Source organism: Ranitomeya imitator, chromosome 4, assembly GCF_032444005.1.
Source record: "Ranitomeya imitator isolate aRanImi1 chromosome 4, aRanImi1.pri, whole genome shotgun sequence".
NCBI lineage: Eukaryota > Metazoa > Chordata > Amphibia > Anura > Dendrobatidae > Ranitomeya > Ranitomeya imitator.
The window spans coordinates 42,382,573-42,410,100 of NC_091285.1; the positions used below are offsets into that span (position 1 = coordinate 42,382,573).

The 27,528-nt window shown below is 44.4% G+C and overlaps 1 protein-coding gene across 1 annotated transcript in view; it reads left to right on the top strand.

The window, feature by feature from the left end:
- The window catches only part of FLT4 (fms related receptor tyrosine kinase 4), a 245,652-nt gene that overhangs the window by 187,150 nt on the left and 30,974 nt on the right, over positions 1 to 27,528 (top strand). Inside the window, exons 16-23 of the mRNA XM_069763596.1 lie at positions 4,989 to 5,095; positions 6,536 to 6,671; positions 7,161 to 7,265; positions 7,367 to 7,480; positions 17,984 to 18,072; positions 18,338 to 18,482; positions 21,291 to 21,385; positions 26,612 to 26,734. Coding sequence (XP_069619697.1) covers positions 4,989 to 5,095; positions 6,536 to 6,671; positions 7,161 to 7,265; positions 7,367 to 7,480; positions 17,984 to 18,072; positions 18,338 to 18,482; positions 21,291 to 21,385; positions 26,612 to 26,734 — 914 coding nt within the window. The remainder of the gene's footprint in view (positions 1 to 4,988; positions 5,096 to 6,535; positions 6,672 to 7,160; positions 7,266 to 7,366; positions 7,481 to 17,983; positions 18,073 to 18,337; positions 18,483 to 21,290; positions 21,386 to 26,611; positions 26,735 to 27,528) is intronic.

Sequence of the window (27,528 nt, forward strand, 5' to 3'; positions counted from 1 at the left end):
CAAGAGTCCTCAGCGGTCGGGGAAACGTCAGCGTCTAGTGGCAGTTGGAGGAGGTACACTAGACACGGCGACGTTTGCCTCAAAGTTGTCCTTCAAGGGGACAATTACCATAGGCCCATCCACTCTTACGGTCGAGCTATGCTTGGATTCTGGGGCAGAGGGTAACTTTATGTCCTCCGCCTTTGCCCAGCGTCACGCAATACCCTTGGTGATGCTCACCCAGCCAGTGACCGTTCGAGTGGTAAATGGGTCAACACTACCTTCACAGATTACCCACCAAACCATTCCTTTCACGCTATCTGTGTCTCCATCACATCAGGAGATAATCTCCCTATTAGTCATTCCTGAGGGAATTGATGAGGTCCTGTTGGGGATGCCATGGCTTCGCTACCATTCTCCTCATATTGAGTGGTCCTCTGGGAGAATTTTGGGATGGAGTAAATCCTGTGAGGGTAGATGTCAGAGGGAGTGCGTTCAGGTTGCTACTACACAGGTACCCGCAGATCTTTCCTCTCTCCCCAAGCACTATTGGTCCCATGCAGACGTGTTCTCCAAAAGAGCTGCGGAGACTCTTCCGCCTCACCGTCCCTATGACTGTCCTATTGACCTCTTGCCTGGTGCTGAGCCTCCCCGGGGTCGAGTCTACCCGTTATCTCTCCCGGAGACGGAGGCAATGTCCCAGTATATTCAGGAGAATCTGGCAAGAGGATTCATTAGGAAGTCAGTGTCACCGGCAGGGGCTGGGTTCTTCTTCGTACAGAAGAAGACTGGAGACTTACGTCCATGCATAGACTACAGGGGTGTTAACGCCATTACCGTTAAGAACAAGTACCCATTACCCCTGATATCTGAGCTCTTTGATAGGCTACGGGGAGCAAAGGTATTTACAAAGTTAGATCTGCGGGGTGCTTACAACCTGATTCGCATCCGTGAGGGGGATGAATGGAAGACGGCTTTTAACACCAGGGATGGGCACTATGAATATCTAGTGATGCCCTTTGGGCTCTGTAATGCCCCAGCCGTTTTCCAAGACTTTGTGAACGACATCTTTCGGGATATGCTCACCACCTCGGTCGTAGTCTATCTGGATGACATTCTCATCTACTCTCCAGATATAGACTCCCATCGGAGAGATGTTCGCAAAGTCTTCGACCTCTTACGGGCAAACTCCCTCTACGCTAAGTTGGAGAAGTGTGTGTTTGAGCAGGAGTCCTTGCCTTTCCTTGGTTATATCATTTCTGCCCAGGGTTTGGCTATGGATCCTGCCAAGCTACAGGCAGTAATGGACTGGCAGGAACCCCATTCTCTTAAAGCGGTGCAGCGCTTTATGGGGTTCATTAATTACTATCGCCAGTTCATTCCACACTTCTCAACTTTGGTAGCTCCCTTGGTCGCCCTCACCAAGAAGGGAGCAAATCCCAAGTTGTGGTCAGAGGAGGTCTCCAAGGCCTTTCTCTCGATTAAGTCACACTTCGCTAGCGCTCCCATCCTACATCGCCCCGATGTAGATAAACCATTCATCTTGGAGGTGGATGCCTCATCCGTTGGTGCTGGAGCAGTCCTTTTCCAAAAGGATGCTCAAGGTCGGAAGCATCCTTGCTTCTTCTTCTCCAAAACTTTCACACCAGCGGAGAGGAATTATTCCATCGGGGACAGGGAGTTGCTAGCCATGAAGTTGGCTTTTTCAGAGTGGAGACACCTCTTGGAGGGAGCTCGCTTTCCCTTCCAAGTCTTCACTGACCACAAGAACTTGGTGTATATACAGACGGCCCAGCGGCTAAATTCTCGCCAGGCTAGATGGTCCCTGTTTTTCTCCCGGTTCCATTTTACCCTCCATTTTCTCTCCGGGGAGAAGAACGTTCGTGCCGACGCTCTCTCCCGCTCCGTAGTGTCATCTGAGGAGGAGGAGGAGGAGCCTAGGCTTATTGTCCCGCCTGAGAGCCTGAGAACTGTAGCTCCGGTTTCGCTGGAGTCTGTGCCCCCGGGCAAGACTTTCGTGCCAGCTAACTTGCGACCGGAGGTTCTCTCTTGGGCTCACTCCTCCAGAGTGGGTGGGCATTTTGGGACCAAGAGGACATCTGAGCTTTTGGCGAGAACATATTGTTGGCCGCATATGGTCCGAGATGTCAAGGACTATATTCAGGCGTGCGTTTCTTGCGCCCAGAATCGGTCTCCTCGGCAACGGCCTGCTGGGTTGCTTTACCCTCTACCGGTGGCAGACAGGCCCTGGGAGATGGTCGGAATGGACTTTGTGGTGGGCTTACCCAAGTCGCGTGGCTGCTCCATTATTTGGGTTGTCACCGACCATTTCTCTAAGATGGTACATTTGGTACCGCTTCCTCGGTTACCCTCAGCACGGGCCTTGGCGGTGTTGTTCATGAAGCATGTTTTCCGATTGCATGGTATGCCTGATAAGATTGTCAGCGATCGGGGTCCCCAGTTCGCGTCTCGGTTTTGGAGAGAGCTCTGCCGTTTGCTCAGCATAGAGTTAAACCTCTCCTCTGCATATCATCCCGAGACGAATGGGTTGGTGGAGAGAACCAACCAGACTCTGGTGACATATTTGCGACATTTCGTCTCCGCTAGGCAGGATGACTGGGCATCTTTGCTACCTTGGGCGGAATTTGCCTTGAACAACGCCGTAGCCGATTCCACTGGCCAAACTCCTTTTCTCCTTAATTACGGCCAGCATCTGCGTGTTCCTGTGCCCATGCCCGTGTCATCCACCGATTCTAGGGTGGCAGACTGGGCGGTGGAGGCACGGGACATCTGGGACCGCACACAGGATGCCATTCGGGCCTCCAAGGAGAGAATGAGGGTTTCGGCTGATACACACCGGCGTCCCGCTCCGGTCTTTGCTCCCGGCGACTTAGTGTGGCTCTCCGCCAGTAACATCAGGCTGCGAGTTGAGTCCACTAAGTTTGCTCCTCGCTACATTGGCCCGTTTAAAGTTCTGGAACAGGTCAACCCTGTGGTTTACCGTTTGGCCATTCCTCCACGCCTTGGTATCACCGATACCTTTCACGTTTCCCTCTTAAAGCCCGTTCGTTTGTCTCGGTTTTCTGAGTTATCTGCTGGGACATCGGGTTCATCCACGGATGAGTTTGAGGTGAATGCTATTGTGGGAAGCAAGGTGGTACGTGGCAAAAAATTTTATTTGGTGGATTGGAAGGGTCATGGTCCAGAGGATAGAACCTGGGAGCCTGTGGAGCACATTCGGGCTCCGCAGCTCATTGCTGCCTTCGAACGTAGCGAGGCCCAAGGAGGGGGGGGACCCTAGGAGAGGGGGTAATGTTAGGGGTCGAGTTCCTGCTTCTGCACAGGGGGAATCTCGAGCCACTTCCGCTGCGGTCTCCCATTCTTGTCCAGCCGCAGTGAAGCCTGCTCAGCAAGGACGTCGGTCCCAGCGTCTTGCTCATTCTCACTCTGTTCTGAGAGTTAGTGCTGCTTCTCCAGTCTCTGCCATTAAAGTCAGTGCTGGTCAGCAGCGAGCGGACTTCTCTGGGACTAAGTCCTTGTCTGCATGTACTGAGCATGCCCAGCATAAGGTCTCCCGTTGGAGATCGAGGGTCATGTGCTCAGGCTCTGCAGCACATTCCATTGGTCCTCTTGGCAGGTCCTAGAAGGGCAAAAGTGCTGTGGCCACTTCCTGTGCTGCTGCTATATAAACTGCGCATGACCGCACGGCCATGCGCTAGTATTGTCAAACAATTGCTAATGTGTGTATGTTGTGAGTGCAAGTCGTCCTTGGAAACCCCTACCCTATTGAATGTCTGTTCGCGGAAGGTGTATGGCTGCTACCTAGCGCCTGACTTAGCCTACAGCACTAAACACACATCTCAGCGTCCTGTAGCTGTGCCTGCCAGTACGGCGCCGTGCGCCTGCCTTGCGCTTTCCATACCCGAGTCTGGGTGGTTAGTGGCGTCCGTTAGTGCGGCATCGCTCGCACTCTTGTGCACTTATATTTCTTAAGGTTCTCTACACACCCAGTTGCGGTGTTACGCCAGCAAGGGTCTAATCGGGCTCCAATCCCTTCTGGGGTTAAGTCCGCTGACCACTTGCTCGCGCACTAGTGCGGTACTGTGGTCCTGTGAATTAACAGGATCGCTTTCTTCACGCTGGGTGAGGTTTAACCCACGCGTGTATCCTTTAGTGTACCGCCATATTGTCCGTTTTGCTAGCTGCAGGGTCTTTTACCTGCACGGTGGACCTCGGACTGCGAACGCACCTAGTTTCTTACCATCTATACTTGGTGCGTTCCGCCAGTCCTTAACAAGTATGAGGCCACATGACAAAAAATCTGTCAAACAGCAATATAAAGTAGATACAGAGACTCTCATTCCAGTGTTGAGTCGATTACTGGGCTGCTTGCTGTAGTTTTGGTAAAATCACAGTTTTATTAGGCGTAACATCACTAGAGGACTAGTAAACCTGCTGCCATGTAGTCCTCCATATTCTTGAGCGCTATATAATCCCATCCCTATCACTAATTATCTGCTTCCTGCCTATGCACAGAGTACACAGAAAGCTGCCAATCATTGGTATGGGCGGGGTTATACAGAGCTCAGCATTCAGAGAACTGCTACATCTGCAGCAGATAACAGTGATTTTATCAAAGCTGCAGCAGTCAGCCTAGTAAGTGATACGTCGCTGGAATCTGCCCCTACAACATGCTGCTCTCAGATGGGGTAGCAAAAACCTGCTGACAGATTCCCTTTAAGTACCTGCAGTTGGTTGACCTGAAGGACCACTCTGGGAAAAATGTATACTCTGTGGATTACTTAGTGTAGGGCCTGAGTGGGTCATGATGACTGACACAAGGTCATGCATCAAACCTGGCAGTGAACTGACATAAGTACTGTAGCTGTGAAAAACAAGCAACATATTTTATTTTAATCTAGAAATCTTTGGTTCTTTCATATTAGACAACTAGCTGAGTAATTCAATCTTAAACCCATCATCAATATTTCCTTTTTTCTTTGCTGCAGGAACTGATGACAAAACTAATGTTGAGATTGTGATTCTCATTGGCACTGGAGTGATTGCGGTCTTCTTCTGGATCCTGCTCATCCTCATCTTTTGTAACATCAAAAGGGTAAGTAGATATCATGCTATATCCAAAAAATGTGTTGTAATATTATATTGTCTTGCAACAGTATTTGCACCCTTGGTAATGATACAAAACTTGACTCAAGACATAAAAGGGTACTTTAATGCATAAACGCGGCAGAAGATGACACTTGAGGAGGTCCTTTGGTAAAGGTGTTCCTCCTCCATTTTTATGGAATCCAATATTTTTGACAAGCAAGGAAACTGGCAAGAAAACAGAGTCCTCAAAGAAGATTCAGCCTTCAAGCCAGAATCTACAACCTGTGCAAAACCATAAAATCCGGTGCAGTTTTAAGGTACCGTCACACATAACGATATCGTTAACGATATCGTTGCAATGTCACGCTTTTGGTGACGTAGCAACGATCCCGCTAACGATCTCATTATGTGTGACAGCGACCAACGATCAGGCCCGTGCTGGGAGATCGTTGGTCGTTGGGGAATGATCAGGACCATTTTTTGGTCGCTGATCACCGGCTGTCATCGCTGGATCGGCGTGTGTGACGCCGATCCAGCGATGTGTTCACTTGTAACCAGGGTAAATATCGGGTTACTAAGCGCAGGGCCACGCTTAGTAACCCGATATTTACCCTGGTTACCATTGTAAAAGTTAAAAAAAAAAAACCACTACATATTCACATTATGATGTCTGTCACATCCCCCGGCGTCCACTGAAGTCGTTCCCCTGATCGTTGGTCGCTGGAGAGAGCCATCTGTGTGACAGCTCCCCAGCGACCACACAACGACTTACCAACGATCACGGCCAGGTCGTATCGCTGGTCATGATCGGTAAGTTGTTAAGTGTAAAGGTACTTTTAACCTACCGGGAGATCTGCAGCATCTAGAAAGCCACAGGTTGGAGATCAATGATTTGAGTGGATATTGAGGAATAAAGGTACCGTCACACTAAGCGACGCTGCAGCGATACCGACAACGATGTTGATCGCTGCAGCGTCGCTGTTTGGTCGCTGGAGAGCTGTCACACAGACAGCTCTCCAGCGACCAACGATCCCGAGGTTCCCGGTAACCAGGGTAAACATCGGGTTACTAAGCGCAGGGCCGCGCTTAGTAACCCGATGTTTACCATGGTTACCAGTGAAGACATCACTGGATTGGCGTCACACACGCCGATCCAGCGATGTCAGCGGGAAGTCCAGCGACGAAATAAAGTGCTGGACTTTCCTCAGCGACCAACGATCTCCCAGCAGGGGCCTGATCGTTGGTCGCTGTCACACATAACGATTTCCTTAACGATATCGTTGCTACGTCACAAAAAGCAATGATATCGTTAACGATATCGTTATGTGTGACGGTACCTTTAGAGTTGTTCCTTACAAAAGATAAGGAAAGATAAGGATGTTTCCAGATACAATCCTATCTAAGAATATACATAATCTAATCTAAAATTCTGTTTTTCTACCTACAGCCCAGCCACAGTGAGATAAAGACTGGATACCTTTCCATCATCATGGATCCTGGTGAGGTGCCCTTGGAAGAACAGTGTGAATATCTTCCTTATGACTCAAGCAAGTGGGAGTTTCCCCGAGACAGATTGAGACTTGGTATGAAAGATATACTTTCCACAATAATGGGCTACTATGGCCAACTCACAAAGGTTCACACATCAGTTATTCACTATCCAAGTACGAACCAGGTTCTCTGAACCTGCCTCAGATCTCCTGACCTTAAGTCTAGATCTTCATAGGCATGAAGATCCGGTCAGAAAACTTGTGGCCTGTCCGGATATTGTATTCTGTACTCTGACAGTGACTGACAATGTTGGACTTGTGAAACCAACCTCACCGTATGATCCAGTCTGGAATCTTCTATCTGGACATAGGTGACTAATTGGTATCATTGGTCTTATATATATAGACAAACATAGAATATGAAAATAGCTGCTTGTCTTAACAACTTCACAATGTATATGTGGAGTAATAACCAGCCTGCATGCACCTCAATAGAAAATTCAATCTTGCCCCATAGTTTTTATTGCATTGTGTTTTACATATTCAGATTTACATATGTTTGTGATAATTATAATATAACAGGTAAAGTCCTTGGACATGGCGCCTTTGGCAAAGTCGTAGAGGCTTCAGCTTTTGGTATCAGTAAGAGCAGTAGCTGTGAGACTGTGGCAGTAAAGATGTTAAAAGGTATGGGACTTAAAACATATTTTTATCACAGTATTTCCTATATATAGTTTCCATGTTGTGTATATTTAGTATACTTATTAAGTTGACTTTATATGTTTTAGAGGGCGCCACTGCCAGTGAACACAAAGCTTTGATGTCAGAGTTGAAGATTCTCATTCACATTGGCAACCACCTCAATGTAGTGAACTTACTTGGCGCCTGTACCAAATCCAACGGTGAGTACTTGTTCTCAGTCATACAACCTCATATGACAGATCCAGTCTTGGTGCAACGTCATGGTTGTGGCTTGATGTCCATGTGACTTTGCACCAGGCTGGCTAATCAAAAGAAGAGCCGTGGATGCCGTCAGGTAGGAAGCGGTTCTCGGAGCTCCAGTACAGCGGTAACCGATTACTGACGTACCCAAGGGACTGGATCATGCTAATTGATTTGCCCCAAATAGGATCCATTGCTACATTAAACTAAGCTTCTATCATTTAGATTGAAAGTATACGCCTGAGGTAATGATCGTCAAAGCTTGATTGTTAAGGAGACATAATAGCTCAATTACAAACTATTAAAAAGCAGCGGCCTATATAATGTCTGCTATCTAAGGCCAACCCTGGGTTTTTGGTACTCCACATCCTTTTTGTGTTTGAAGTATATGTGTCCTTTCATACAAAACCCACAGAAAAGAATGGTATTGCTGCCCTCATGCCCAAAAATAATTTTAAACTGATTTTAGCGCACATACCAGTCTAATATGTCTTGGAACTTCCCTGGTTCTCATCCCGACATAATTGTTAAATAACTTGATATCCATGTTGTCTCTTGATCATAAGATAATGATCTATTATCAAATTGTCAATAAGTACAGCAACCATTTAAAAATAATATGTCTCTGCAACCATGAATAAGGTGTCAAAATGTTCAGGCTCACTTAACAAGTTGCCTATCTTCAAAAATACGTGACTGTCCGTACAAGGCCAAGTCCCCTCTATATACTCTTGTTTCAGACTGCAGACATGAAATTTCCATGAAGTGCATACATTCGGTTCTCTTATTACAACCACTGTGAATTTAGATAGTGGTTTGTTGACTTTTGGTTGGAATATTTTACGATTATCAGATTAAGACAATCATATCACATTGTGCATGTTTCTTGGGTAGATCTGGAGACTCTGATTACAGACTCTAATTACGGGTGTCCCACATGTTATCCAAGTAGACAATAAAGCCACACATAAGCATAATTTTCCAGAATCGCTCGAGGCTGTGAACCAGGGGTCCCAACTTCTTTAGTCCAACTCCATAATAAAATATAACAGGTAAAGAAAAAGCAGCATTACTTTCTGAACACACAAAAGATAAGTGGTGGTTATTTGCCTTTACAGATTCCTTCAACACAACTAGCCATTTTTTGCAGTGCTTGTTATAAGACCCTGACCAAGGAACTACGTGCCCGAGACAGTTCTTAGCTTTGCTTCAATGATACATACATAAATGGGTTTAACCTCATAAAATACAGGCCCCATCCACAATGGCAAAATAGCTACATCGTGATTGCATCAAGGGTCTATAGCTCAAGTCCCCGGCAGCAATGGAAATCCATTGGCCCTTCGGGACTGCTTCGCGACACATTGTTGGAGGAAGCCATCTCCCTAGGTCAAGCTCCTTAAATGCCACAGTCCCTATTGACTGCAGCAGTTAAACAGTTATCTGGGGATAGGTCAGTGGTTTCTTTGGACCCTGGTTGTTTCAAGTTGCAGGTCCGCTGTCAGTTGATGTGCCCAAGCCATTAGTCTGGAATCACTGTACATCAAAGAGCTTTAAATGGGATTCACAGGATTAGAAAAACAGCATCACATTTCTCCACAGGTTGAATGTGGTATAGTAGATCAGCGCTGTATGTTTCAATAGAGCTGAGCTACAATACTAGACTGGAGTGGCGCTGGTTTTAGAAAAAACAGACATATTCTATCTAGTCACCCCTACAGGACAATATATTCCAAGACATATATTTAATAGAGATGAGAGAATTGCTTTGCGCAACCCAGTCCCACGATTTAGGTCACTTCTCTCTGGCCATTGACAGTAGCTGTGCAAATTTCTTGAGCTTCCAGGTTCCCCTGCATTTGATTCAACAGCCTTGTGTGACGTCAACCGTGCACAGGTGACGTCTCACCAGCCCTGCTAATCATAAACCGAATCTGGGATCCTAAGGCTAAGGAAATTCACACAGGTCCCATCCATTGTGATAGAGCATTGATCTGGACCGTGGACTGGGGTTGCGCAAAGCGATCAACTCATCTCTCATGTTCAAGCCTTAAGGTACCGTTACACTCAGCGACGCTGCAGCGATATAGACAACGAGCCGATCGCTGCAGCGTTGCTGTTTAGGTCGCTAGGAGACGTCAAACACGGCAACTCCAGAACGATGCAGGAGCGATCCAGTGACGTAACGGCGCCTCACTTATCGTTCTCGCCGGTTGTTAGCTCCATGTAAAAACATTGCTGGCATCGTTGCTTTCAAACATGACGAATCACGCCGACCTGACGACCAAATAAAGTTCCGGACTTCTAGCTACGACCAGCGATGTCACAGCGGGATCCTGATCGCTGCTGCGTGTCAAACACAACTAGGTCGCTATCCAGGACGCTGCAACGTCACGGATCGTTGTCGTTCTCGTTGTAAAGTTGCTCAGTGTGAAGGCACCTTTAGTGTCCTAAGTAGACGAGCAAGCCCCCTTCTTTAAGGAAATCATAACTCACAACAGGTCATTCAATCATTTGTTCTTTAGGGAATAGGAAAATTGGAGGAAAAGTAAGCCATGGGTCTATTTATCCTACTATTGGTGGAAATGAATAGGCGGTGGTTGCATTACGGCAAGTCAACACCGGGATGATTTTTGCTACCAATGCATTTCTGGCTTCTCAAGGGTAACAACTTCCATGTACTTATATGGAAATCAACTTCATCCTTACTTAATGTCCTCCATATTTCTCAGCCATTGTAATGTATAATCGTGGTAAGGACCCTTGTATGAATTATTTACTACATTTCCTTAGCTCGCACCCTGCTCCTGCTTTAAAATTACAGCTTGACCTGAGTTTATAATGTAACACCCCCAGCCTCAATATGACAGACGGCCTTGTTTCTGTGCCAACACCGATTTGCCTTCAGATTTATAATGTGTTCACAGAAGCTGCATTCTGGGAATTCCTAAGATAACGCAGATAAAGTGCAGGGCTGAGGACCATCAGACACACAGCAAAGTAAGACAAGGAATTGAAATATTACTTGTTTTATTGCCCAGCTATCAATGCTGCAGTAAATTCAATTGTGGTAAAGTATGCAGGTGTCCCTTTATTATACTTTGCACGGGAACGAGGGTAGATATTTTTCCATAGTTAGTGGAATGATGTAAACAACCATATTTCTTTGAAATTATGGCCTTAATCGCCATTTTCTACATGTTGGCATAGCATATGTTACCAGCAGCGGCGATACAGCAAGTATTTTGTGCCAATTAATTCTTAACACTTTCTAAATCCCTTCCTCCCATACAGTATTGACCCCCTTGCTCTCAAGTATATGTATTATATTTTGAGGAAATACTGATATAATTATAGTTTACCCATTGACCCTTCAGTTTTTTTTCTGCCTTTTGCTGAAATAAAACAAAAAAAGTAAAAATAAAAAAGTTCTACACTGTTAGATTTCTTTAATTTGTAAGTTGTTATTACATTTTTTTTTGTTAACAATTTTATTACTCTAGCCTTAACCCTATACCTAATTCTATCCCTAAACCTACCCAAAGACTAACCCTAACCTAACCCTATACTGACCCTATGCCAAGAATGTGTGGCATTCTGCTGAGACCTGTGGGGCATCTGAGATTAGGAGATTAGAAGATCACTGAGTTTAGCTGAGCACAAGTCCTCTTTAAATGTACACTGCCATTCATGAGTTAACAGGATTTTTGTGGAATGGAAAGGGTTTGGAGTCCCTCGTGGTCTTTTGACTGTGCTGCTTATTGAAATCAAACCCTTCCATTATATAAACCTTTCTCTGGCTTCCCTCCTCGCAAGCAATAGAATCTTTATTCTAAACAAAAGGAAAAGAAGCCACAATATAATCTGCACACCACCAATAAGTTATATGAAACAAAAGACAATTTTATTGGTAACAAAGGTAATTTAAAAACAGTTAAAAATACACAGAACAACTCCCCCATGAGGCCTGTCCAAAACAATATCTCATAAATGGTATAGATAGCACATGGTGCCTGACACAAGTACACAAAATATAAAGGCACAGCTGGGTTTAATCCATACAAATATATACACCACCTGTTATTCCATCCCAGTGGGGAAATCCAAGTCCCGGCTACAAGCCTAATAATATAGACAACCCATGGGAGAAAATATAGAAGATAATAAGATATCAGTCCCTACTGAAGGATGGATAGAGCATGGCCATTGCCCCTAATAAGGCTGTCAAATAAACAAAAAACAAAAAAACCTCAACAGCGTGCGTAGAGACCCCTGACGAAGCGGTCGTTGTAACCGCGATACGCGTTGGGTTCTCCCACCCTGCGGTCCTGATCCATGCATTGGTTGCCGGAGTTACCCTCCTTACTATAGGTTCCTTTTTGGGTTCTCTACGCACGCTGTTGAGGTTTTTTTGTTTTTTGTTTATTTGACAGCCTTATTAGGGGCAATGGCCATGCTCTATCCATCCTTCAGTAGGGACTGATATCTTATTATCTTCTATATTTTCTCCCATGGGTTGTCTATATTATTAGGCTTGTAGCCGGGACTTGGATTTCCCCACTGGGATGGAATAACAGGTGGTGTATATATTTGTATGGATTAAACCCAGCTGTGCCTTTATATTTTGTGTACTTGTGTCAGGCACCATGTGTTATCTATACCATTTATGAGATATTGTTTTGGACAGGCCTCATGGGGGAGTTGTTCTGTGTATTTTTAACTGTTTTTAAATTACCTTTGTTACCAATAAAATTGTCTTTTGTTTCATATAACTTATTGGTGGTGTGCAGATTATATTGTGGCTTCTTTTCCTTTTGTTTAGATTGCTTTTGGCCACTTTACTGCACCCCCGTTTGATATTAGTGCATAGGTAGTATTTGTAGTGCGCCAGCATTTTTTCTGTGTACAATAGAATCTTTATTCTGCTCTTGGCTGCATTGGAGAAGGTGTTCTGGAGAGTCGCTCTTGTCATTTTGAAATTGTTGCATGCAGTTTGTTTTCTATACCTCTTCCTGCCCCTTTTTAGCGTTCCTTCATGTTGCTTTTCTGCCTTGTTACTGTTCTCCCATCTTCCCTTTGTAATTATCCTGCGTGCCTGTCATTTGATTGTGCATTGGTTTTTCCCTGTCTGTCCAGCCAATGTTACCCCTTTTACTCTTGCCTCTTTCCTCCTTGGGGGGATTTCATAGCAGCACAAAGAGATCCGAGAACCAGGCATCTCCACCTTCAGGAGTAATCCCGGGGTTAGGGATAGACTAGGGTTTCCATAGATTATAGACAATATAGTGTACCTCTTACCCGGCATTCCTACGGTCACAACGTAACACCCTAGCCCTAAGCGTTACCCTAGTTAAGGTTAAAAGAACGTGTTAAAGTAACACTTAGTAGAGAATGAAGACCCCTACTTAGCAGATTGTTTTAACACAGAGGTCTAAAAGGGTTAAAATACAATATACAATCGCATCAGTGCTATAAATGACACATTAGGTGTGGGCCCTGTTACAAGTTTTGCATTAGGGCCCAGAGCTTTCAAGTTAAGGCCCCCATACACATTAGACTAACATCAGTTGAATCTGCCAATATTGACAGGTTCGGCCAGTGGTCTAATGTGTATGGGTGCAGTGGATGACTGAAGGTCAGGAGAGATCTTGATCCCGCATATCCGATTTCAGACTGACAATCACATTGTTCTCCCTGAGATAAGCCGCCAACTAAAAAGTGTCAGTCGGCAGCTGTCATAGAGAACACAGGAGCGCTCCAGTGTATGGGAGCTGAGAAGCTGCTGGTCAAACGATCATCAAAAGCAATTTTCAAATAATAGTCATCTAATGTGTGTGTTGCCAGCTTTGGCTTCTGGGCAATCAGATACAAAATCTGATTAGCAAATTCATGACTACTTCTCCAAGTGCCATGAATACTGGCAAAGACGTGAACAGATTTCAGATAAACTATGTTAACATTGATGGTGGCCTAGGAATGCACGTAAACTGTATGGGACTGCCAACTTGTGGCTGCGGTTAAGTAAACCACGTCCGTTTATGGCTTGGGATATCACCAAATGGCAACTATGTAAAACTATAAAAATGCTTTATCTTCCTGTACTCTTCTTTCGTTGAGAAGGGGATTAGGGATTCTCCACAGCTAACAGGTTCCTAATGCACACCTTTGGATCTAAAAATGAGATGTAGTCATGATACCATTGTATGGTGCCTACTTATGGTGTGGTATTACTAATCAATGTTTCTAGACAATAACACATATAGAATATGGCATCAGATGGAGTATGCCACGTCTGTATTTATCCTTATAAAATAAGAAGTATAGAAAGGTACAGTATGGCCCATAGCCTTTACCACTCGGAGCTTGTACTCAGCAACAGTACTGTAATACAGTATTTCTGGCACTTCATGTTCATGAAAACATTAATAGTTTGCTAAGTAATTGGACTATTCTAGTATTTGATACCCATCATTAATTAATGGTATCACTGGAAAAGAACATTATAGTCGGAAGAATAGAAGGAACAAGGTGAAGTGGAACACCAGTATCTCAGTGGCTTGATACAATCAAGATAACGGCAGAGAAGACCCTAGTGGACCTATCTAGGCTGGCACAATATCGATCTTACAAGCGTTCTTCCATCAAGTCGCCATGGCTCAAAATTGAGCTGAAGTCCGTTATTAATAATAATAATAATTATTATTATTATGATATCTTATATAGTGTCTGGTATACTATAGCCTATTACTAAGGACTTATTGCACCAGGGGTGGACATATCATTGGTGTAACCTGTGCAGCCGCACAGGGGCCCAAGAGTTAATTGGGTCCAGTACCACCTCCAAAGCAGGTGGGACTGAGCACTATGATGAGCCATTGTCTGTAGAGGGCCCATATATTCTTCTTGCACAGGGTCCTCCTTCTTCTCTCTGTGTGTGCTCCTGTATTGCACTAGCATGTTATGCTTTTTAGATCGACCATAGTTTTTACTAATTGAAGTTACAAAAGATTTTAATGAAGTTTTGACTTTCTCTTATACATTATACCATTGGCTGATATGATGGGAGTATAAGAGGTGGTCATAGATAGAAGAGGGCCTCAGTGCAAGAACGGATAATGGACCAAAAATTTGTCAGTGCTTGCTGCCTTGGAGGTGGATGTAGGCTCCATTACGGTACCTCTTGGGCCCAGTTGCTCCAATGGTATGTCTGCCAATGATACAAGGCTATGGGACTCTAGATAAGGTGCAATTTGAAACTTAGGAGCTCCAATGTAAAATAAGTAACAGTGTCCACACCCACTTACCATGTACCATTTATAATACTGGTGTTTTTTTATGAGCCAATCATTGATATCATGGTGTGACTCCTTCCTCTGCAGACCCTATAGCTACGGCCCTGAATTCTAGAGAGGAGTCATTGACAGACATAAATTAAAGGGAACCTGTCACCCCGAAAATCGCGGGTGAGGTAAGCCCACCGGCATCAGGGGCTTATCTACAGCATTCTGTAATGCTGTAGATAAGCCCCCGATGTTACCTGAAAGAGGAGAAAAAGACGTTATATTATACTCACCCAGGGGCGGTGCCGCTGCTGGTCAGGTCGGATGGGCGTCTCCGGTCCGCTGCGGCGCCTCCTATCTTCTTTCCATGACGTCCTCTTCTGATCTTCAGCCACGGCTCCGGCGCAGGCGTACTTTGCTCTGCCCTTTTGAGGGCAGACAAAGTACTGCAGTGCGCAGGCGCCGGGCCTCTGACCTTTCCGGCGCCTGCGCACTGCAGTACTATCCTCTGCCCTCAAGAGGGCAGAGCAAAGTACGCCTGCGCCGGAGCCGTGGCTGATGATCAGAAGAGGGCGTCATGGAAAGAAGATAGGAGGCGCCGCAGCAGACCGGAGACGCCCATCCGACCTGACCAGCAGCGGGACCGCCCCTGGGTGAGTATAATCTAACGTCTTTTTCTCCTCTTTCAGGTAACATCGGGGGCTTATCTACAGCATTACAGAATGCTGTAGATAAGCCCCTGATGCCGGTGGGATTACCTCACCCGCGATTTTCGGGGTGACAGGTTCCCTTTAAATTAATAGCATTTCAAAAAACAATTCGAGAAAAATATAACATTAGTAGACAAATTGGCCTTATAATTTATTATTACAAACTTTTCATTGCACATTTAGAATATTTTTTCATTAAGATCCCTAAAGAACCAATTATTTGGTGTAAGCTGTGAGTCACCATCAGGCTATTGTTAGACAGAAAATGACCATCCTGCCTCCGAAAACCTCTTTAGAGGGAATAGCTCACATTGTTGATGTGATGAGTACGGCGTTGCGCTCATATTTAGTGCGTTAGTCATCACTGACTATTGAGATGGAGCATGTCGGCTGCAAACATAAGCAGATAAAGAGAGGCAGCTGCGTATGATAATTCACCCATAACTTAATCATTGTTCTCGACATCTCAAGAAGAATGAAAATGTTCCACAGGGGTCGTCTGTAGTATTTGTCTTGGATATAATGCTGTAGAACTGATTGGGTTACGGCTGCGGACAGACGGCATGATGGATAGTTTTATATTACTGGAGTCATGAAAAGTTAAATTCAAGCGTTCTCAGAGGATGGAGTCCAGCTTTCTTCTACCTTCCATGCGCACGTTAGATTGGTTGCAGAAGGCCCAGAAGCTGTTCTGAACCAATGGATCTTAAGATTTAGGAAAGTATTTGAATATATTGGCTCCTAGTCCTTACCATAAATATCAATGGCTGCACACAAAAATAAGAGAGGAGGCAAATACATTTTTATTAACCCTTTTATGAAATGTGCACACAACATCCTCTCTGTAAACCGCCTGAAATAGCGCTAAATAAACGCTGAAAAGAATGAACATGTGCTGCACTGCAATGCAAAAACATCACGCTGCGAGCACATACCCTAAGAATGAACGTGTAATAAGAAACTGACCTGCTGTTTATATTTTTTATTTTTATAATATGTTTTGTAATTTTTCCTATCACTATTTATAAAAAAAAATCATATCACTATCTATTGCATTTTACATTGTTCACTAAGCCTCATACTAAACTCCTTCATCCTGTTCTTCGCATGGACTGACATGGACCCTATTTGTTTGCATAGAAGCATAAATTGGGCATGCTAGAATTTGAGCAGAGGTCGTGATGCAGCGAGGGGGAGTAGGTGATATGTGACATGTGCCTATTGTGAAAGGTGGATCCTGTGTTGTTATTATTGTCACGATTCCTCAGCTCAGTGAATTACAGTTTTGATGCCCTATGGAATCTGGGTCATGCTGAGCTGTCGGTTCTTTAACTGACAGCTCGGCCGTCCAATCTGTGACTAGGAAGTGCTGGACTTTCTCCAGGTGTTTGGTGTTCTGGTGATTGCCCAGCTACTTAACTAAGCTGTCTGCCTCTGATCCCTGCCAAACATAGTTTGTGCTTCCTGATGAGTGTTTGCCTGATTCTGTTGTGCTGAGCTCTGATTTTCCGCTGCCTGACCCTTTGGATCATGTTCTGACTATCCCTTTGTCTTGTCCTTTTGCCTTTATCTGCTATAACCTGGTATTTTGACCCAAGACTGTGACCTGACTTACCCCTGTGTCTTTTCCCTTGGTTTTCTATGTGTTCTCTTGGTACTGACCCCAGAACTCCTGGTTTCTGTGCCTCACAGTCTATTTGTGAATAGTGACGAACGTCACAATTATACTGTATATATTGAAATCCAGTCTGCAATGATAACAAAAGTGCGAAAAAGTGTTTTATTTAGTTCAATATTAGGTCAAGAGGACATTGTGAAAATTGCAAGATTTATATATATATAGATAGTGGTATGGAAATTTGAAAAAAACACATTATAAATAATTGAAAAGGGTGCACAAAAATTGACATACAAATGTATGAAGTTTATAATACCTTACTATATATATATATATATATATATATATATATATATATATATATATATATATATATAAATCTATCATATCAATCAGTCCTATGGCAACATTCAGTCAAGATTTTTACCAATATTTGTGTAAGTCAACAGACAAAAAGAGCTAGTCCCACAAAACTTGTTGGATGCGATGGCCATGTACGTGTATATCCATCCAAGTCTCATGACTTTCTCCTTTCAGAAGTAGGCAAAATGTTATAAATATCCATGTTAGGAAAAACTTTTGAGATCTATGAGATCTATTACATTATGAAAATGTATAGCAAGTTTGAAAGGTTTAGGCCATTTTTGAGCGTGATTGCTTTGTACTATATTTTGTATTATTTATATATTTATATATACTGTATATTATATTATTTTTTATGTGATATATATTCTGCATGTAGTGAATCTCAAAATATCAGTTCCTGTTCTAATGTTTCATATCGATGACATTGTGTCAAGCAGAACGCGCATCATCCAAGTAATCTACCATTACACATCCTTTTTCCTGTTTTAGGACCACTGATGGTCATAGTGGAATTCTGCAAGTATGGCAACCTTTCTAATTACCTGAGGACCAAACGTGATGGATTCATTCCTTACCAGGTATGGAAAGTTCTCCTGTTGTCATATCATCCATGTTATCCACCCTACAATTCGGACTTTTTTAGATAACCTCTACATTCTGCATCCGAGTGCATCTGTTTTACATTGTGGAAATAGGACACAAGCCACTGACTGACTGGCGTGGAAGGAGAGTTCAAGAAATTGTATAATTGTTTCAATTTCCCCCATTATGTAAATGCCTACATCACTTCTCATGGTATAACTTACTAATGGTAAAATAATTAAATCAATTTAACCCTTACAGGAGAGATCTCCACGATCCCGTAGTCAGGTCCGATCAATGGTGGAAGCGGTCATGGCAGACAGAGTGAGCAGAGAAGGAGTCAATGAAGGAGCCATTTTTGGTCGGCTTATGTTGACTAAGAACCAGAGCCAACGGACCACGGAGTGTAAGGAACTCCTTCCATATCTTGTACAGTCGTCGCCAGAAAATATTACATATCTATAGACTATATTATATTATAAACTTCATGCTACAAAAAGATCAACATTTAGAAACATTTAGAGGAGCCAAAGGTGGAAATGTTATGGTCCGAAACGCCAAACTCTTATTAATTTGGAGCATCTTTGTATGCCGTAAAATAAAATCTATGGCAGCTATAGGCTGGTGAAGATTTCAGCTATATTTTACAGGGGTTATGCAGGACTGTACTAATTTTTTTTACTGTGGGCCTAATAACTAACAGTCAGGTAGTTATTATTATTATTATTTATTGTTATAGCGCCATTTATTCCATGGCGCTTTACATGTGAGGAGGGGTATACATAATAAAAAACAGGTACAATAATCTTGAGCAATGCAAGTCACAACTGGTACAGGAGGAGAGAGGACCCTGCCCGCGAAGGCTCACAATCTACAAGGGATGGGTGAGGATACAGTAGGTGAGGATAGAGCTGGTCGTGCAGTGGTTTGGTCGATCGGTGGTTACTACAGGTTGTAGGCTTGTCGGAAGAGGTAGGTCTTCAGGTTCTTTTTGAAGGTTTTGATGGTAAGTGAGAGTCTGATATGTTGTGGTAGAGAGTTCCAGAGTATGGGAGATGCGCGAGAGAAATCTTGTATGCAATTGTGGGAAGAGGAGTTAAGAGGGGAGTAGAGAAGGAGATCTTGTGAGGATCGGAGGTTGCGTGCAGGAAAGTACCGGGAGACGAGGTCACAGATGTATGGAGGAGACAGGTTGCGGATGGCTTTGTATGTCATGGTTAGGCTTTTGTACTGGAGTCTGGGTAATGGGGAGCCAGTGAAGGGATTGACAGAGGGGAGAGGCCGGGGAATAGCAGGGGGACAGGTGGATTAGTCGGGCAGCTGAGTTTAGAATAGATTGGAGGGGTGCGAGAGTGTTAGAGGGGAGGCCACAGTGTAGGAGGTTGCAGTAGTCGAGGCGGGAGATGATGAGGGCATGGACTAGGGTTTTTGCAGATTCTTGGTTTAGGAATGTACGGATCCGTGAAATATTTTTTGAGTTGAAGGCGGCAGGAAGTGGAAAGGGCTTGGATATGCAGTTTGAAGGAGAGATCAGTGTCAAGGATTACCCTGAGACAGCGAGCTTGTGGGTCTGGGGAGAGTGGGCAGCCGTTTACTGTAATGGATAGGTTCATTGGGGGGGGGTCGCGTGAGATGGGGGAAAGACAATGAATTCTGTTTTGTCTATGTTAAGTTTTAGAAATCTAGCGGAGAAGAAGGATGAAATAGCGGATAGACATTGAGGGATTTTGGTTAGTATAGCATAGAGGTGATACTGAAAACCGTGAGATTCTATGACCTGTCCCAGGCCAAAAGTGTAAATGGAGAAGAGCAGGGGCCCTAGAACTGAACCTTGCGGGACTCCGACAGATAGGGGGTGAGGAGGTGGTGTGTGAATGAGAGACGCTGAATGGTCGGTCAGTTAGGTATGACGAGATCAAGGATAGGGCCAAGTCTGTTATGCCAAGGGATGAGAGGGTCTGTAGCAATAGGGAATGGTCCACTGTGTCAAAGGCAGAGGACAGGTCCAGGAGAAGGAGGACAGAGTAGTGTCGCTTGCTCTTGGCGGTTAATAGGTCATTGGTGACCTTAGTTAGGGCAGTTTCAGTGGAGTGGTGTGACCGTAACCCTGACTGTAAGCGGTCGAAAAGGGAGCAGAAAGATAGATGGGAGGACAGTTCAAGATGGACGTGTTGTTCCAGTAGTTTTGAGGCATAGGGGAGAAGTGATATAGGGCGATAGCTAGATACAGAGGATGGGTCAAGAGAGCGCTTTTTGAGGATAGGTCTGATTGAGGCATGTTTAAAGCTTGAGGGGAAAACACCAGTTGTTAGTGATAGGTTGAAGAGATGGGTTAGAGTTGGGATGAAGACTGTGGCAAGGTTTGGGATGAAGTGGGATGGGATTGGGTCAAGTGCACAGGTGGTGAGATGCGATCTTGAGAGTAGAGTGGAGAGTCGATCTTCTGTAATGGTGGAGAAGCTGGTTTTCGAGGTGGAGGGTGGGGTAGTTGGAAGGAAGGGCTCTGGGGGTTGTCGACTAAAACTGTCTCTTGATAGCTACCTGCCTGTTTTGGCCAGCGCAGTACTGTGGCAGCACAGAGAGGTCACAGACCGCTCCAGCCGGCAATTCTGCATCTTTCGCTGATGTCAGAGCAGCTGCTACTCTTGCGCTCTTCTCTGTTGACTGTGCTGTGACTGGTGACGTCAAGATGATTGACAGCAGTTATACAGCGGGGAGCCGAATGTCAATCAGCATGACATAAGCAGTCAGGCACCGTTAAGTGAGCAGCCCGGAAGAAGAAAAGCTACTTTGTTGACGTGGAGCAGCTGAATTGGTTGACACTAGATAGAACAGGCAGGTAGTTGGCTAGTACCAGCCTGTTATTTTTTACTATGAGCCAAAACACTAAAAACCTCTTTAAAGACTTAAAAAGATAATAGAATTTTTTTTACTACTAGATAGGCCCCCACCCAGATTAACGAAAAGTACTGGAGCAAGAGCAAGTGGGCAAAAGTCATAATGTTTTTGTACAAATGCAGCTTGTGCCAAATTTGATGATTTTCAATTACTGTACTGTAGAGGGTAGAGGTTATGATAAATTCTTCTAAAGTGCATATGATTAACCTGGGGAATAGCTACTAAAGTGACAATTACGGTACTTGATCTTATTGGTAAATGCTATAAGAAACAATAACTTATTAATTGCCTGCTTTTCCATGTGCCCTTCGTGCAGTGAAAGACTTGTGGCAAAGTCCTCTTACCATGGAAGATCTGATCTGCTATAGTTTCCAGGTGGCTCGCGGAATGGAGTTCTTATCATCTAGGAAGGTAAGAAAGAATCATTATTTAGGAAGGACATGATTTTACTGAGCAAAATGATTGTATTCCCAGAGTTGTACCATTGTGTAATTGGATCAGATACATGGAGTGGACACGCTTCATTTCATGAGTTTAACCATCTACGTTAAAAATGTAGCGCCAACGTGAAGAATCCATCTATCCACGTCATTCCAGGGCTGGATATGTAGGAAAAGCAGGAGACTCCGATAGAAAATAGATACAGAAGAGGGACCGGACAGTTACCAGAAGGAATTCACTCTACAGGGCGCAACAAGTCTTAAAGTGGACGGGTGATCAGACTTGACTCTAGCGCCACTTATTGGAAGTAGCAATCATAAAAGTCAATATCGACCCTTTAGCAAGGCATTTCTCAAGACATCACCCCTTGGACCTCAGTCAGAGACTGACCCATAGCAGATCTTCTGCTTTGCACTGAGGATGGGCAACGATCCGAAACATGTTTCTGCACATAGAGATCCTGGTTTGGCTCTTTTCCTAAGTCAAGTGGCAGGGGTTAATATTAGGATTGCTACTGACATTTGGTGGCTCTAGAGCTTAAGTCCTCTCTGTCTCTGAAGTGGCAATTTTCAAATCACTGCCCTAAGGATCAACAGGCACAATCTCTTCATGGATACACCAGACTCCTAACCTATGGGGGAAGTTCATCAAGATGGGCATTTCATACATCAATCTTGATAAAAAGCCTGTTTGAGAATTGTGTAATACTTAATGTCCCCTGGGGTGGCGCTGCAGGGAGATTGAGCACTTGCTGCCTGCTGACAATGCAAATCATCTGATCGCTGAAAGTCCCATCCAAAAAACCATGCGCTCAATGTATCGTCAGGTGATTCTTGTAACAAGAATGTTATTTCCAAAGTAGACAAAAAGTATTAAGATGAATGTTATGGAAATCTTAAGGGAAAGGAAAGCGTCATTTTTCATACTTAATAGACTTGTTAGAATTGTGATCCAAGGTGGTTGGGAAAATGAAATGAACTTTTCTATACGGTTTATGATCATTTATCAGATTTTGGGTGGACTCGTGTTTTCATAGAGTTAGTGTAATTTCCTATACTTATAAAATAATTAATGGTTTTTATATTTTATTTTTGGCACGGAATGTGGCTTTCACCGTAATGAGAGATCCCTGTAATGGCTGCATACTCTGCAAATCATTGGCCCTAGATAACCCTTTCATGTTGTTTTCGGAGATTTGCCTTGTGAACCACCTTTAGGGGAAGTCCTAACAGATTATCATAGTATCCTACTAATTCACCATGTCTGAGTCCATACCGCACTGACTTTGCCTGTCCTTAGATGAACTGAGTGTTCACTTACAGTCGGGGACCTGGGGAAATATTTGTCTAAAATTGAGCATTTCTCCCAGTGACGGTATCTGTGGAAATCTGTCTAGAATGACATAAGTGGAAGATAAAGATCAAACTTTCTTAAATTCTAGTATTTCTTCAATGAGTTCCTTTACCTTCTTTGTGTCCATCGAGAAAGAAACATTGACATCTTGTGGCCACTACATGAATACATGATACAGTACTTGCAGAAGAAATGTATTATTATTTTTATTATTATTATTTATTATGTATTGCCTACATAGCGCCATTAATTCCACCGCACTTTATAAGCATCATTAGCACTGTCCTAATTATTGGGGCTCGAAATATAAACCACCTATCAGTATGTTTTTGGCGTGTAGGAGGAAACCCATGCAAATACTGGTGGAACATACAGACTCATCGCATTATTCATACCTGATGACTGTTCCAAATTTGCCAGGACTTTCCTGAATTTGAGACACAATCCCAGTAAATTTGGAGCACCCCAGATCACCACTGGGAGGGATGCGTGGTGTAAACCTCACTCAAAGTGGGTGTCCTGAGGTTGGCTAAGGGGTATGGTCCTGGGTGGGAGTTAGACCTTCCTTTGCCGACAGCAGAAATGGATTTGTTGCCTGGTTTTAAAGTTACGTCTTGGTAATCTTGTATCGACAGATTGGAAAACTCAAAATCTAAGCATTTCCCACATTCAGTGCAGACCACCATGACTTCCTCCAGCAGGATCTCTGCAGTAATACACGGACATCCATGACCGATCACTTTTACAGGACCTCCGATTCCTCACTTATAATATTACAGTAGTGATGTCTCCCTTTGTGACCCCCTCACAGCAGAAATGCCTCCTCTGTAGCTTCCATACAGTACTATTGCTTATGTCCCCTTTGTGGCCATCCTGGCCCCATTCTTTAGTAATGTCTCTCATCATGTTCCCCATCCTGGCCCTAATTATTAATGATGTCTCCACCCTGTAATAATGGTCTCCCTCCTGACTCATTTCTTCAATAATGTTTGCTATCCTAGCCCCTTTGTTTAATGTCCCAGCCCCCACCCGGTAATGTTATCCCCAATCCTGACCCATTCCTTTAATAATGTCCACCATCTTGGCACTTTTGCGTAATAATGTCCCTCATCCTGGGCCCTTCCTGTAATAAGGTCTTCCATCCTGGCTCCTTCCTGTAATAATGTCCCCTACCCTACCATTACCCCTTTCCTGTAATATTGTCCCCTATTCTGTTTCCTTCCTGTAATAATGTCACCCATTTTGGCCCCTTTGTTTAATAATAACCTCTGTCCTGGCCCCTTCCTATAATAATATTTCCCTTTTTAGCCCATTTTTTTAATAATGTTCTCCATCCTGGCCTCTACCTGTAATAATTTGTTACATTTTTCCCTATTTGTTTAATAATTTATTCTGTCCTGGCACCTTCCTGTAATAATGTCCCCTATCCTTACCCCTTCCTGTAATAATGTCCCCTATCCTTACCCCTTCCTATAATAATGTCCCCTATCCTTACCCCTTCCTGTAATATTGTCCCCCATCCTGGCTCCTTCCTGTAATAATGTCCCCTACCATTACCCCTTTCCTGTAATATTGTCCCCTATCCTGGCTCCTTCATGTAATAATGTCACCCATTTTGGCCCATTTGTTTAATAATAATGCAGCACCCCAGGTGACCGGCTGCTGCAGTGATGTTGCCTTCCCTTCGGGGAGGGTAATATCATGCTCAGAGGCAATGGAATGTCTCTTCACCAGGTAAGGCACTCGCATGCAACACATTCCAAGTCCAGTCCAGGAGGGGGAGCACAGGACCCGGATTCAGGGGAGCTTCCCTAAGCTATGTATCCTGACCTGGAGGAGGAGTTAGAACAGTTTGAGAGAGACACTGAAGTAGAAGGAAATCTGGAACTGAGTGCAGACAGAGAGGCCTGGCAGCCACGAGGGAGCTGCAGCCTCTGGAAGGAGGAAGACCTGAGGGGTTGAATGTGGAGGAGCCGGAAGGGAAGGAGCAAAAGAGGAACAGGGCTCAGAGGGGAATAGCGGAAGGACACCCTCAGAGCCAGAGTGCAGTAGCCGGGAACCGGGAGCCCGAGGCTTTTGTGGAAACTCTAGGACACAGAGCAAAACTGGAGGGCACAACACTACACGTTAACTGCCCGCACCACGCCTGAGACGTTGCAGCACCTGAGGAGCCCGGGGCATGATAGAGTCCCTGTAAAAAGGCTCAAGCTGCCCGTCATGCAGGTACCTGTCCCAGTACAGGGGGAATAGAGGACTCTGCAGGAAGCTTCAGGCAGCAGGGACCTCACATACAGCAAGCGCTAGATGGAAAGGCTCACAGACCTCTACTGGGACAAGGGAACCCTCCATTTTCCCCTTTATAGACCATTCCCCTTAACGTTGAGCCCCAGGGCCACGGACCGGGTCGCAGCCACCGTGACATCCCCCTTGAGACCGGACCCGGTACCGAGTACCCCACTGCCCTGGCTGTGCGCTCCAATAACCACTGTCCTGGCCCTACCTGTAATAATGTGTTCAATTTTTGCCTATTCATTTCATAATTTATTCTGTCCTGGTGGCTGCTTCCTGTAATAATGTCCCCTGCCCTGAAATAATGTATTCTCTCCGGTCCCCTTTGTTTCATAATGTCCCCCATCTTGACCCACTTCTTTAATAATGCCCCCCATCCTGGCACTTTCCTGTAATAACGTCCTTCATCCTGGCCCCTTCCTTTAATACTGTCTTCTGCCCTAGTTCCTTTTTCCAACACAATAAAAAAAAATCTTCCCTCTATCTGCTTTTACAACATGCAACTTCTTCTCATTCATAGCTGGTGCAGGGAGCCAGGGCAGCATATGGCAGTGATGTGCATGTTGACGTCCCCTGCTGTGTATCGCAAGTGCAGTACCGAGAGCTGTACTACATTTTAGAGAGCATACATGGCTCCCTATGCCACAATCCTCAGACGTACATTCAGCTGAAAATAGCGCTAGTGTCGTCGACTTCCTTCCTTCGCATCGATCCTTCCTTCCTTCGCATCGATCCTTCGATCGAAAACACTCGATCTTTATGCCTCTGCCCATATCGCAAACACCCGATTTGTACTCTCCTGCCCATATCGCAAACACCTGATATTTACGCCCCTGCCCATATCACAAACACCCGATCTGTACGCCCCTGCCCATATCGCAAACACCTGATATTTATGCCCCTGCCCATATCACAAACACCCGATCTGTACGGTCCTGCTCATATCGCAAACACCCGATCTTTACGCCCCTGCCCATATTGCAAACACTCGATCTTTACGCCCCTGTCCATATCACAAACACACGATCTTTACGCCTCTGCCCATATCACAAACACCCGATCTTTACGCCCCTGCCCATATGGCAAACACTCGATCTTTACGCCCCTGCCCATATCACAAACACCATATCTTTACGCCCCTGCCCATATGGCAAACACTCGATCTTTACGCCACTGCCCATATCACAAACACCCTATCTTTACACCCTACCTATATCGCAAACACTCGATCTTTACACCCTTGCCCATATCAGAAACACCCAATCTTTACGCCCCTGTCCATATCGCAAACACCAGGTTAATGGATAACTATGGATATACTAATAAAAGGTTGATTTCATGGGATGTGCTGCCTCATTCTCCATATTTATAGATATACTTTGGGTGTACATCGGGGGGTTTCCAGGGGGTTTTCCGTCATTGTCACATCATTGTTTGATATGTCTGACTGCCCAGTTGTGTTGTGAATTGCGACCATTCATTGAAGGTGTATTGTGCTATTATGACTGTCCTACAGTAATTAGAATGACATGAACTTTTTTCCGTTCCTTGTAGTGCATTCACAGAGACTTGGCTGCCAGGAACATCCTATTGTCTGAAAACAATGTTGTAAAAATCTGCGACTTTGGTCTGGCAAGAGACATTTACAAAGATCCTGATTACGTCAGGAAAGGAAGTGTAAGTAAATATCTTCTCCTCCAAACTCGGTGATGGAAGGAGAATCAGACTTATTTTAAGTAATTGGATGAAAGGCCTGAAATCTTGTCAGGAAATAGAAGAATGAGCAGCAGAACATTTTAATTAGGAAGCTCCTCTAATTAGAAGCAAAGTGCGGGTAACATACAGTATACTGGTATTATTTTATTTGATGTGACGGCACACATCATTCTGGGGTATCCTTTCCCTACCATCTGGAATGTTTGATAAGGTCACCATGTGGGGCCCCTTGGATCGGGCCCTTTCAGCAGAATTACAGAAAAATGCAATGTTAATGGATCAGTGTTGAGCATGTGTAACCACTGCTCTATTCCAGGTCACATGTCCTCATTCCCACTCCAACCACCAAGAAGATTCTGGGACCTTCTCCCGATTAGTGGGGTTGACCAGCAGTGGGACACCAGCGATCTAACTTTTATCACCTGTCCTAGTGGACTCCACTCAAAAAAAGTGACGTCTCTTCATTTTTTCTGCAATGAGGTTTGCAAAATCTCATAAATCTACTTCAAAATCCTCAAAAAAATTCAGAATTTTTTTTCAAAATCCACATCGAAAACACTTGTATAGTGCACATTGGGGTAAGCGACATAGCGAATCAGAAGAACTATACAATACTATTTCTAATTGGAGGTATTTGGTAACATTATTATTATTATTATTGCACCTACTACATGTTGGGATTGGATCTGTTAAGTCCTTCTCAGTCCCTGGCTTACTAGAGGTAGGGATCCTGAGTAAATGACACGCAAACAAGG